The following is a 13,650-nucleotide window of genomic DNA, read 5'->3' as shown; positions in this document are numbered from 1 at the left end:
TGCTCTGGTTACAAACCAGTATGTAGGTTTGATGTTTCTTTTTGTCTTTTTAAATACACATAAAAAAATATAAAGCTTCGTGTACAACAAGCATAATCAAACAGAAAATGAGAAGATATGAGGGTGTGGGACAGAAACCTGTCTAAGTTTATTTATATGGGTACAACAACAAAAAGTAGAACTAAAACTAAACATCTTCTGATTGGAAGCTCTCAGGTTTGGTTTCCACCTTGTCCGCCCATGTGTTGAAGTGTCGTTGGGCAAGACACTGAACCCCACGCTGCCCCTAGTGGTTAAAGGTTGGCCCCAGCGTTTGGCAGCAGCGTGTGTGTGGATGGATGGCTGTTTATGGGTGAAGGGGACTGAAGCCCCTTCAAGGAAGGAAAATGAGTAAACGGCATTTAGCGTGAAGCTATTTTCATTTGCGATTTCATAGACATTGAATCTAAAGCAAGAAGCTGGAGGTTGACCGAGTCGTACGTCATTGCAGGACTTTTCACTCTGCGGATCCCAAAGGAGACGGCAGGAGAACATTTCCAGGGGCTGCAGATGCTCACGAGCCTCCTGGCTCCCAAAGGCTGGCGTTCGGCCAAACCTCTGGTGGAGGACTTGAGCGCGGGTGAGCTGCTGGAATGTAAAGCCTCGTGTACGGTGACCAACTCCACTCTGACGAAGGCTTCCGATCCGTCAAACAGAATGCAGTGGCAACGCAGGAGGCCACGAGGAGGACGAGGAGGAATTCGACTGGCAGGTTGAGCAGCAGGTTTACACGGAGAAGTCGGAGGAAGAGCTGGGTCTGCTGCAGAAGTACGGCTTTGCCAATCTAAGGTGTGGCGTGTTCCATCGACTACAGGTCAGACTCTTTAAGCGTCTTCAAATACTATTTTTTAAGTGGCAAAAACTCTGATCCCTGTGCTGGAATGGACTTTAGGAGGAACTGTGCGAGGTGATCGACCTGAAGAACCCAGAGGCCACATCTGCAGCGGAGCGGCGGCGGGCTCGGCTGCAGGCGGAAGCCTCGGCGTTCTCCTCTGACCATTACCTGTGAGTTCCAGAGGTTGACGTTTGGTTTGAATACTTGGGATGCAGTTTAAAGAGGAAAATCTGGATTTTTTTCCCCCTCTTTTTTTTTTTTTAAGGGCGGATTTGTTTGAAGATGATGAAATAAAAAGGCTTCTGAAGTTCAGACCCTGGTGGACAAAACTGAGGGTCTCCACAGAGCAGGAAGAGGAACAGGGTGAGTTTTCAGTTCGGACCAGAGGGACCATCCGTCCCTGTGGACATTTATTCCAACTACAGACTCAAACAGACTTAAAGTCCCACTCCGATCATCTTTTGATCTATTCTAAAAGCGTTACCTTGTAACTAAGATTATGCCGTTTTTAGGCAAGAAGTGTTTTTTCTATTTTTTTGGGACATTTTGTTTCATCAGAGAGTCACCTCTGAGTTGTGGGCAGGGACTGTTGGCATGGAGCGACCCCACCCCACTGCCACAAATTCCTTATAAATGCCCTCCATCATCCTAAAAATGTAACAAGAAAATGCCATAAACACCGTTTTCATCGGAGTGGCTGCCATTTTTAGGGGTTCGGTCTTAACTTCTGCACTACAGCTCCTTTGAAGCATCTTTGCAGATCTGTGCGATGAACGTGGATTTAGGCAGACGTGGGTCCAGGTGTGTGAATCTAGTAAAGGTCCTTATCTGTGCATATCGGGCTTTTTGTGTTCTTACTGCGGTTACTGGGCAGCCATCAGTCAGGCCGTTAGCCGCGGCCTGATTGTTTTTTTTTTTCCCTTTTAGCAGCGACGGCTCTTCCCAGCTCCTCGCCGCGCTCATCAGACGGAGCAGCTCGCTCCAGCGCACGTAAATGCTCTAAATCGAACCTGATGTCTTGATTGACAGCTGAAACAGCATTAGCCTCAGCTGGGCGTAAAGAACAGCGACAGCTGGAAGATTTAAGCAGCTCGCCCGTCAAACATTGAAGGCGGTTTTTCTTTTTCTGTGATTTAACCGTCGGCCGTATATTTCAAAGGGAGAACTGTTAGTCCCCCCCCCCCCGCTTGCTTTTGCTCCGGCTGATATAGATGTCAGCTGACAGATGGATGTGGACGTGAGTGCTAATGAAGTCGAAAGTGGCCCCTTTGTGCTCTGCAGAGTCAGGACCCAGCTGTCCTCTGGGGGCTAAGTGGTCTTGACAGCTTAACCTCTATCTGCTGCTCTTTATGCTCGACTTAAGAAATCATATCTTTCAGCACCGTAGATGATCCTTTAGACCAATCATTAACTAGGCTGCAGCAACCCAAATGACTGCAGAGGCAACAGACACGCTACGGCATGAGCTGCAATATATATATATATATATAGTAGATTCACACTACAACTAAAAGCGAGAAAAATTGTGGTCTTCGCGTGAAATTTTCTCAAATGCATCACGAATAAACCTAAAGTCTAAAATAACCAAAGCAGAAGTTTGATATGGAAGCGATTCTGTAGCATAATTAAAAATTAAAAGTCAAAAGCAGAAATGCTTTTTCATTTTCAAAATGTAACTGCATCAAATGACTCAACATTAAAATGAAAAATCAATCCTTCAAAATGCTTTTTCATTTCTACTTAAAAACCGCTTATTCTGTGTCATAATTAAAACAAAAATGCAAAGAGGGGATTGCATTTGCCTTTTAACATCCACCCTGCGAACATTGTCGCATTATTCAATCCGAATGAGCATTTCCAGCGAGGAGGCGGGGCGATGACGTCACTGCTTTCTCTGTGTGTCCGCCTGCTAACAGACACAGACTAGGAACAGTGGAGCTTTGTGTTGGCGGCAGAGAAGACGGCTTTGTGACGGTTGTGAACTTCTGATGATTTTACACAGCTTCTCAGGACTACATAGCAGCATTTCCACCTTCTGCGGTCCTCATTCGGACGCACAGCGGACAAGCTTTTGTTCTTCGGACCGCCAGCTGCCTTCGCATAGCGGAGCGCGAAATGCTGCTACGATCTGAGAAAGCATCATATGAACTTGTGTTTCCAGTGGTGTCCAGAATAAAATAAAGGCTGATGTAATTCCCACATATTTACATATTTATTTGCAGCTTTGCGCTGATTTTGCTGTTCGATGACAGCTGGAGCCCCATCAACAAACAGCAGATTTCTCCATGCTAAACGCTTGCTGGTTGGACCAACACTCAGCGTGAAGCTGCAGGAGACTATCTTGTAATGTGCTTTTATTACAGTAATGATTATAGTTAAGGGCTTGCTCGATCATATTTTTTTTTAATCCTAGCGGTCAGGGCTTTTTTCTTCGCTGCAAGGAGGACCGAAAGACGGGTTAGCGATAGGCTAATATGTGCTTCAAACATTAGGAGGTACTCGAAACTCAGAACGGACAATGAGCATTGCTGGAAATGCTCATTCGGATTGAATAATGCGACAATGTTCGCAGGGTGGATGTTAAAATGCAAATGCAATCCCCTCTTTGCATTTTCGTTTTAATTATGACACAGAATAAGCGGTTTTAAGTATAAAATGAAAAAGCATTTTGAAGGATTGATTTTTCATTTTAATTTTGAGTCATTTGATGCAGTTAAATTTTGAAAATGAAAAAGCATTTCTGTTAATCTTTTATCTTTAATTATGCTACATAATCGCTTCCATAGTCTGAAGGTGAGGATCAGTAAGTTTTGCAAATAAAAATCCATTGTCACCATGAGTCATTTCTTCAGAGTGCCACAAGGGGGAGCCATTCAAGAAGTTTGACTGCCTCCCCCCAGGTTTGGATGAGACACATTTTTAACTGTATACAATAAAAGCAAAATGTTGTCCAAGTTTATATTTATTTTTACTGTGGCCATGATGACATTGAGGAAAGTCATAAAGCAACAATGAGATCAATCAAACCTTTATTGATACACAAAATAAACCGTTACACAAAGGACTTTGTAAAATGCGTTTGTGGGGAAGGCTTGGAAATAAACAGCAACCTCATTACATAAATAAACTTTAGCATTAAAGATTCAAATAAAGAAAAGAAACACTGACTAAACAGAGCAAAAGACGGATTCAATCTGGTGGAATTAAAATTTGAATTAAGAAGAAAAAAGACACCTAGTTTGGTTTGGATATTGGAGGGGGCTTGAAACACAAAACAAAATCTCAACAAAACATTACTTTACAATAAGAAAATCCCCAAAATTTGACAGAAAATATGCTTATCTTCAGGTTGCATGACAGAAAAATAAAAATATAACCATCCTAACTCAACTACTTCTTTTCTCTCCAAAAATTCCCAATAGTTCTATTAAACACGGGTGGGAGAAGGATAGGCCGCAAAAACACTCAGGATGGGACAATAAAATTAGAAAGTGGTAGAATATATTTGAACGTTAAGTTTTATAACTTCACGTCCTGTTTTTTATTTTAATTTTCTTGTTTTGCATTTATTGTTAAATTACTTATGAGGGTTGAAGACTGCGTAGATATTAGCTAATCTTGTCTTGATGGGTTCTAATAATAAATATGGGCTCAAACTATTGATTCTTTTGGAGAACTCTCCTTAAAAAAAAATTTTCACGGACGTTCAGAAATGAAAAAATGTTGCTGCTCCGCTCGGACTGCATTTTCATCTGCATCCTGCAGAGGTCGCTGTAATCATCTCCACATTCTGGAGCCACTTTTCGGACTCAACAGGTATTGTGAAGCCTGTTTGCCTGGTGCCACTGCACCATCTGGACCTGCAGGGAGCGGCGGTGAGCCAGGCAATGCCGCTCCAGTTGGAGGATTTAGGTCAGAAATTAATTTTCTCCAGCTTTGGGCCAAAGCTTTATGGAATTGAGCAGCGTCCCAGTGGGGCTGCAAGACCGTGATGATAACACGAGTGGCTCTCAACGCTTATTTTCCCCCCTTTGAGCTCATCTCTTGCGCTGTCCTGCGTCTGCCCGGCTGCGCTCTGCCTCTGCAGCTCAGGTATCCTCTGCAGGGGACTGAAGTCTGACGTAATGCAGCAGGAATCTCCCTCATTGGAAAAAAATATGCATTCGCCCGTTTCCTGCAGCCAACACACAGTGTGCACAGTGTGTGCGCACATGCATGAGGAGCAGGGACTCCTCTCATGCATGTAGGAATTACTTTCAGCTGTTTTCAGGAGCTGCTGGGAAAGAGGCAAACCAGTCGACTTGCGTAGCTGCAGGCGGTCAGCGCTCCTCTGTGACGGGCGACGCAGATTGCTTAAATGGGATTGAAGTCTGTTTGTGTCGCCCCATTAGGCTTACCACAGATCCCCATTAGGCAGATGTCTCTTTCAAAAGACTTGAATGGATTTACAGAGAGCAGGAAAAGAGGAAAACTCCGGCGTTTAAATCTGTTTGGCTAATTTTGTCCCTTTAAAGGTGGGCGATTTGGCTTCTCTGTGTTTTGCGGAGAACAGCTCTGCAGTTTATCATCTGACAGATGTTTTCTATTTGAAACCTGAGTCAGAGTGAGGTTAGAAAATGCACTAAATGAACTTGCTAATTTGTGAAAATAGATTTTCTCAACGCGTATAGTCTGTTTTTGAACCACACACTCGTGCTTTAAAGTCCAGCTCTGATGGAAAATGTTCTTGTGCCATTTTTCTGATGATGGAGGACATAAAGAAAACTGGACTTCAAATTTGATGTGAAACAGGAGCAGATGGAGCAAAATGCCACTTGAAAAAGAGCGCATTTGTGACGGGAAAGAATATGCTGGGTGGCCTACAAGCAAAGGGGAGGGGAATGGGGGCGGGGTTGCTCCAAGCCTACAGTCCTGCCAAAAACTCAGAGGCAATTTTCTAATGAATTCCTGCCACTCCACACAAACTAAGTCTAGAAAACGACACAGTTTTTTCCATTTTGACTACAAAATAAAATTCAAAGACCACTGGAAAGGCTAAAATAGATCAAAAGGTGATTGGAGCGCGAACAGCATCTTTGTTTTCACATATCTAAGTATTGCAAAAAAAAAAAGGATTTAAAACTATTTATTTTGAAAGAAACGTCTTAAATCTTTTAATGTTCTTTCCAGTTTGGTTTTTGGCCATCCGGTCATAGCTGCTGTTAAAAATGCCGCTTTGCATAAAACAGCAGGAATTTTGATCATAATCTCATCTTTTACCAATTGAAATAGTCGTGGTTCAAAATGCGCGCGTAGGTTTTCATGAATCTCCATTCTCCAGTGTTCCTTTTGTGGGTTTGTGTGGGCCAAAGCCTCGTCCTCATACTGATAACATTGTCACGTGGTTGAGATCAGCCTGGGACAGCCTTTGTCCCTCTAGGAGTTGGAAGGATTTTTTTCTGTTTTTGCCACAGAAGCAAATGTGTTGTTGCCAAATCGTTGGAGTTCCTCGGAAGCTTTCCTCCCGAAACACAAGTGTGAATCCTCAAAGATTGTTTGCCAACATTTGGGACATTTGGAGCATGGTACGGGCGATGGATCGTAGCATTTTTGTGACGTTCTTTAAGGTGGCTTCACAAACCCCAAGGTAACTGCAAGGCACTATTATTAATTTGCAGTGAGGCAAAAAAGTATTTAGTCAGCCACCAATTGTCAAAATTCTCCCGCTTAAAAAGATGAGAGGCCTGTAATTTTTATCAGAGGTATACCTCAACTATGAGAGACAAAATGAGAAAAAAATCCAGAAAATCACATTGTCTGATTTTTAAAGAATTTATTTGCAAATTATGGTGGAAAATAAGTATTTGGTCAATAACAAAAGTTCAACTCAATACTTTGTTATAGACCCTTTGTGGGTGATGACAGCTGTCAAACGTTTTCTGTATGTCTTCACAACGGTTTTCACAAAATGTTTTTGGTATTTTGGCCCATTCCTCCATGCAGATCTCCTCTAGAGCAGTGATGTTTTGGGGCTGTTGCCGGGCAACACAGACTTTCAGCTTTGTCCAAAGATTTTCTTTGGAGTTGAGATCTGGAGACTGGCTAGGGCACTGCAGGACCTTGAAATGCTTTTTATGAAGCCACTTCTTTGTTACCTGGGCAGTGTGTTTGGGACGGTTGTTATGCTGAAAGACCCAGCCACGTTTCATCTTCAATGCCTTTGCTGATGGAAGGAGGTTTTCTGACCACACGCTCTTTCTTTTTACCTGGATCAGTCGTCCTGGTCGCTCTGTTTCCACCCCCATGCTTTAAAATAGTTATGGTGTTCTTTGGATGCAACTCGGCCTTCTTTCTCCTCCAAACACGATGACTTCTTACCAAGAAGTTCTATTTTGTTGTCATCTGACCATAGGACATCCTCCCAATCCTCTTCTGGATCATCCAAATGCTCTCTAGCATTTAGCAGGGGGACACGTCTGACACTGCAGGGTTTGAGTCCCTGGCGGTGTAGTGTGTTACTGATGGTAGCCTTTGTTACTTTGGTCCCAGCTCTCTGCAGGTCAGTCACTAGGCCCCCCTGTGTGGTTCTGGGATTTTTGTTCACTGTTCTTGTGATCCTTTTGACCTAACGGGGTGAGATCTTGCAAGGAGCCAAACTGGTGCCATTAATACAGGTAAAGAGTGGAGCACAGAGGATCCTCCTTCAGAAGAAGTTACAGGTCTGTGAGAGCCAGAAATATTGCTTGTTTGTAGGAGACCAAATACATATTTTCCACCATAATTAGCAAAAACATTCTTTAAAAACCAGACAATGTGATTTTCAAATTTTTTTCTCTCTCATTTTGTCTCTCACAATTGCGGTATTCCTATAATGAAAATTACAAGCCTTTTGAGGATTACAACTTGTAAAATTGGTGGCGGACTAAATACCGTTTTGCCCCACTGTGCTGCAGTGCTGTAAGTCTATCAATGGTTCTCCTGAACACGGCTTCTCTTGTCTTCTTCTCACTGCTGGACACTTAGCTGCTTCCTCCACAGCTGAGACCCTCAGTGTGGATGAAGATGATTGTCAGTAAATCTGGACTGTACTTGGACTTATTGAAATTCCAGGTGAAGTCAGAGAGGATGTGCTCCCTATTTTGAGTCTGTGTTGATTGCTTTTTTTTAAGTTTACTCTTTAAACCACAAATCAGTAAAGGAAAAACAAAATTCAGTAACCATTTTTGGATTTTTCTTTCTTATGACTTTTTGCACATTTAAACCCTGGTCACAAGTCATGGTAGAGCAGCCGGTCATCCACTCCTATATTTTGGTAGTTGAATTCAAACTGGTTCATAAAAGAACAGGCGCTGTTCACTGGAGATCAGAAGAATCGTTACAGATACCTGAGATCAGAGAAAAGCTCAAAAAAGGATGGAAATTCATGTTGGCGACACCAAATACTAGGTGAAGCCAAGATGCACAATAGGTGTGTTTGAGATCACCTGGTTTGTGACGTATGTTTTTGCTCCAACGTCACCTGTCAATCATCACAAAAATATCACCAGAAAGGGGCGGGATCAAGGCCTGACTTAAGCGAACGCAGCTGGAGATTTAGTACTGTGCTGACCGCAAGCCGCCAATGACTACAAAATAATGCATTGTGGGGGGGCTGCAAAATATCATCTTGGGGGCCGCAAATAGCCCGCGTGCCGCAAGTTTGAGACCCCTGCGATATTGTTAGCCATGTTATATTTTCACAATAATCACCCTACCAGACAGTATGACCGAGCGCCTCATAGTGCAGAAGCTACCGAATTTCTTCTATTGTTCTTCATAAACGGTGGTTCATATCATGTTGTCCAACTCGTTGACCTCTACAGACATTGAGGTCATTCTTGGTAAACGTCGTCAGTGCTTAGAAGAAGCCAAACACAACTTCATGTCTGTCTGTGATCGAGAAGCGAAAATTCCCTTCACTTTTGCAGCATTAAACCTGAGACCGTTTAAGTCCATGTAAGCTCACACACCACACTTCATCATGTCTGTTTGAGGAAAGCAGAATGGACCCCCCCCCAGCTTATTGTGAGCGCGCTCTTAAAGACTTAAAGCCCTAAGCCGGCTCGGCTCGGCTTTGATGGGGCTGTTTATCCCCGCAGCCAAACAGCAGGCGTTGTTATCTGGAAACAAGCATTTGAGTGGAAAATTGTCGTTCTCCTGCAGCCGTGTCATTCAGCGAGGAAGAGCGGGAGCAGCTGAGGAGGTTCACCAACCGATCCTACCTGCTGGACAAGACGTCCCGCCGCCAAGCCTGGCTCAGCCTGGTGGACATCCTGCTGGCTTTCTGCTACGAAGTGCGCTCCACAGAGGGAGAGCACAGTGTAAGTGTGTGTGGGAGGAGGCAGGCTCCTCCTGAACAGTGCTTAGTCTTGGATGACAAACTCCTCCGTCCTTCAGACCCCTTCCATTTTGTTCAGGGCCTTAAGAGATTACGAGCAGATTGCAGAGCTTAGCGTGCGCCCCCTGTGTCGGCTGCAGCAATGTAAGGTGAAAAAGACCCACTTTGTTGTCAGGGACACCTGTGTGAAGTGTTGTGAGACGCAGAGGGATCATCCTTTGAGTCTGCGATGCAACATCTTCTGAAATGAGGGTCACAGATGATTAAAAAAACCACTGATTTCAGGAAGTGATCCAGCCGAAGATCTCCAGGTGACATCACAGAAGTGTGTTCCCTTACTGTCAGTTGTTCTTTGTCCACCTCTACAGATAAAGTCCCACTCCCATCATCTGTTGATCTGTTTTCATATTGTTCCCAGTGGTCTCTTTGTTATGATTATGCCATCTTTAAGAACATTCAAATGTATTAAGATCAACTTAATTAACTAAGAGATCCTAAAAACCTGAATAAAAAAGAACTGAAAGCCTAAAACTGTTACCCAATGCAAAAGTTTTTTTCTCTCCCAACTTTTTAGATTCTCCTCCTCTTCACTTTCAATCTTGAATTTACAGTTTCGATTCAGACACAGGGGTGGGGCTGTGAGATGATTGGCTACCGGGACATTATTGACATCAGGTGACAGAGGTCATGGTGATGTCGTTTCCTCTCCAAAAATAGCGTCAGTTGTTCGTGTTGCCTGTGTAATTTCATTTTTTCATTTGGTAGCAGTTTTAGATTTATACATTTTTTTTTAAATTGAAGTTTTTATTGATTGAAAAAAAAAACCTACACATTTTCAATTGGTTGTCAAATTTTCTCTATTTCTTTTGCATTTGCAATGTCTGCTTTTCTAATTTAGTTGATATTTTCATTCAGTTGAAGCCAATTTGACTCCCTAGACCTGCTGCTGTGTTTGGATCACTGTTCTGCTCATTAAATTCTGATAGAGAACAGCATCTATGCCCCTTTCATTCAGCTTCAAAGCAGACCCTAATCATCACGCTCCCACCACCATGTTTGACTGTTGCTCGGACGATTTTCTTTGAAAGAAAGGAAGACTGTCTAACAGGAAAGTCCATTAAAATGAAGCAGCCGTGTACTGTGAGCTGAAGGAAGGTTTGAAGACTTAGAATTGTTGATTAGGATTTTAACTTCCTGCTCTTTTTAACATTTTTAGAAAAAAACAGATACATTTTGACACACTAAATAACAATTTCAAGAGAAGATGCACATTTTGGAATAATCAAATGCATTAAAATGAATGAAAAACTTAAGTTTAGTGTAGGATTTTTGTTTTTGGTCTCTCACTGTTGCGTTGACCCGTTTTGATCTGACATTCTGCAGGTGGAGTCGCCGTGGACGATCAGGAAACTCAGTGGAACTCTGAGCTGGCTGGAAGTGAGTTCAACCCATTGATTTAAGTCTACTTTAGAGGTTTTCTGTCAGGATTATAGAATCATAAAGTAATAACTGATATTTCGGCTTTTAGTTGGTGATTAAATCTTAATATTTTGAAGAGTACAAGCCAGTATCATTTTGAAGTGTATTGCAAAGTGGTAACAATTCACAAAGTTGTTTTTTACCCATCAATAGGAAATATAGAGTAAAAATAAAAAAAATAGGATAATAACAAAAACATTGAGTATTACTTTACGATTAGATGCTCATGACTTATATTTCACAGTAAATGCTAACAAAGAGGCCTCAAAAAGCCTCACTTGAAGCTAATTTTCTACGACACCTAAAAGAAAATACACTTGATATCGTAGATCGAGGTGGGCCAACATTTTAACTCATGGGCCACAAAGGGTTCTGAATTTGACAGAAGGGGTAGACCAGGAGCAGATACGTGGATTGTGGAATTACGCTGTGGACTGTGTTTTTCAGGAGCTTGTCCTGAGCCTCTAGTTCCAGTGAAAGAAAAATCTGTGACAATTCCATGCCTCTGGCTTTGTGGGAACAGTTTGGGGTTGATCCCTTCCTGTTCCAGCGGTGTGTTCACACGCTTTCCCCACCACACATGAGCTGTGGTTGGTTTGGTGTCTGCGTCAGTGCTTAGCCAGTTCAGCTCCGGAGCCTCCAAAGGACCTTGTGTGTTAAACAAGTCAGCGTAACGGTGTTTTGTAACGGAACACGCCATTACGCAACTGGACACCAAGGGTGATTAGTCATCAAGAGAGTCAACCAAATCCGGTTGGAATCCTAGTGGGGTCGCTGTCTGACAGCTGCTGCACCTGGTGTTAAGCACAGCTTGGTTCTGAACAAACCCCACATTCAGGTCTGTCTGTAGGTTCAAAGAGTCCAAATGTAGCCCATTTGATGATCAGAGTCTTAAATCGGCGGTCACTCTCATAAAATCCCATAAACCTGTGGAAAGCCTCCCAAGAAACAATGAAGCTGGTATTACTGCAAAGGGTGAATGTCAAACTGGACGTCACCTGCGTTAACATGTCTGGAACAGAAGAGTGAATGTGTTTAGTAATGCACAGCGTGTGATGAGTTGCTTGGGTTAACCCGTTTACTGTGATGGCGGATTTTCAAGAAAACACGGCGGTTTGAACGCACCTTAACGAATATGAAAGGGGGAAATTTATTGTTTTTTTTGTTTTAAATAAAAACCCAAAGGGCTTTCTCTGAGATGAACATCAACTGTATATGAGAACTGGACTGAGTGACCCCTCCCCCTTTGCATTCCAAACAGGAAGTACTTGCTAGTTCAAAGAAGCCAAAATCCCAAACAGCTATTACTCAGTCATTCTATTTGTCAGAATTACCATTCTTGCTCCGCTACCTTTTTTCACCTGTTTTTGCTCATCTTATTATTATTATGTTTTAGTTCCAGTTGTTCAAGTTATAAACTGACCCATAAAAGTATGTTGTCTAACGTCAAATATTCGACACATTTGATTGATCTCCCAAGCCCGCTTTCAAGTGATTGTGGACCTCCAAGAAGCTCACTTCTGATTGGCAAGAGTGGTCGCCATAGAAACATTAACTCCAAACGACTCAGACCTATCACTGCTTTCGGGCATTAGGCGTGATTGAGGTCATCCAGTCGGACGTAGCGTGGCGCAGATCGCGGTGTGTGCTGGTTACATTTTTGCTCTGTCACACGTCAATCATCATAAAAATATCGCAAGAAAGGGGCGGGAACCAGGCGCCTACCCAGTCGAGCGCAGTTTGAAATTTAGTACTGCGCTGACTGCGAGCCTCCTTGATGACTACAAAACAATGCATCGTGGGAAACGATGTCCTGACAGTTGTTGTACTTAAAAGTATTGCTGAAGAGAAACAGCTGGCGCTCAATGAAGGAAGTCAGTGTGTTTCGTAACCCTTTCTGCAAATAATGAATCACTGATGAAATCAACATCACTCAAAATACTTTATCATTAGAAAATTATTTTACTTGAAACTTTAACTCTTTAATTGTTTTCCTACATACATTTGCATTTATGCAAAAAAAGGAACTCATTAGTACAGACAGCACACATCATCTGTGGTTCTGTGTTTTATTGTTACCTTTAAAAGTTAGCTTCAATTTCAATTGTATTTATTTCTCAGGGACAATGCACATTAAAAGCAGCACTACAATAAGCCAGAATTAGCCCAGTGGCTACTATTCATCTGTTTGCCCCTGGACAGATGTTAACCGTTTTTTTTAGGAGTTTTTCTTTACGGCGGGGGCCCTAAGGGCTGCCAGTATAGCTTAGTCAGTTTGTTAGTTCATTTCAGTATTTTCTTATTGAACTCTATGTTCATGATCCTTTTGAGTTCATGTTTCACTTTTTCAATTACCGGTACGAAGCCCATCGAGACGACTTGAATTGAATTGAATTTGTTTGACCTGAAAAGCCAAAAAGAGGCAAATAAAATCAACAATTGAAAATATCAATAAAAAGGATAAACAAGAAAAATGTAATTAGAAGACAATACAAATAAAATAATGTTGATTACAAACTTCATACATTGCAAAACATTCAAATGAATATAAAATGCATAACAGCACAGATCACACTAAAGGGGAGAGGCATATTAAAATTCAATCAAATGTTAAGGAAAACCCCAACTTCCTGTTTTCATTCAGTCTCGCCGCAGCACAGCGTTCGCCTTCATCCATGTCATGAAAAAAAAAAGGCGACTGAATTGACTTTGTTTTGTTGGAGTTGGACATAAGACATTTTCTGTGGGGGGCCTCACACCCAGTTCTCATAGACGGACAGTGAATATAGAACCTAATTGTGGAAAAAATGGACCTCTAGGTGTAACGGCGATAAACTGGGGATGAGGTGAAGCCACATGTGCCTCAGTCCCCCACCCTCCCGCGCCCCCAACACAACTCTATAAATCAAGAAAACCCCTTTGGCTGAAAGATTTGACGAAT

At 42.4% G+C, this 13,650-nt stretch overlaps 1 protein-coding gene across 2 annotated transcripts in view; it reads left to right on the top strand.

The window, feature by feature from the left end:
* Positions 1 to 13,650, top strand: part of shq1 (SHQ1, H/ACA ribonucleoprotein assembly factor) — a 41,352-nt gene that overhangs the window by 6,037 nt on the left and 21,665 nt on the right. For both annotated transcript variants that reach the window (XM_023955093.2, XM_023955092.2), the window contains exons 4-9: positions 491 to 619; positions 696 to 853; positions 932 to 1,044; positions 1,140 to 1,237; positions 9,056 to 9,213; positions 10,614 to 10,667. In XM_023955093.2, coding sequence (XP_023810861.1) covers positions 491 to 619; positions 696 to 853; positions 932 to 1,044; positions 1,140 to 1,237; positions 9,056 to 9,213; positions 10,614 to 10,667 — 710 coding nt within the window. The remainder of the gene's footprint in view (positions 1 to 490; positions 620 to 695; positions 854 to 931; positions 1,045 to 1,139; positions 1,238 to 9,055; positions 9,214 to 10,613; positions 10,668 to 13,650) is intronic.

This window comes from Oryzias latipes, chromosome 5, assembly GCF_053564925.1.
Source record: "Oryzias latipes strain Hd-rR chromosome 5, Olatipes_Hd-rR_3.1".
Classification (NCBI taxonomy): domain Eukaryota; kingdom Metazoa; phylum Chordata; class Actinopteri; order Beloniformes; family Adrianichthyidae; genus Oryzias; species Oryzias latipes.
This window is presented reverse-complemented; position numbering and strand designations above follow the sequence as displayed.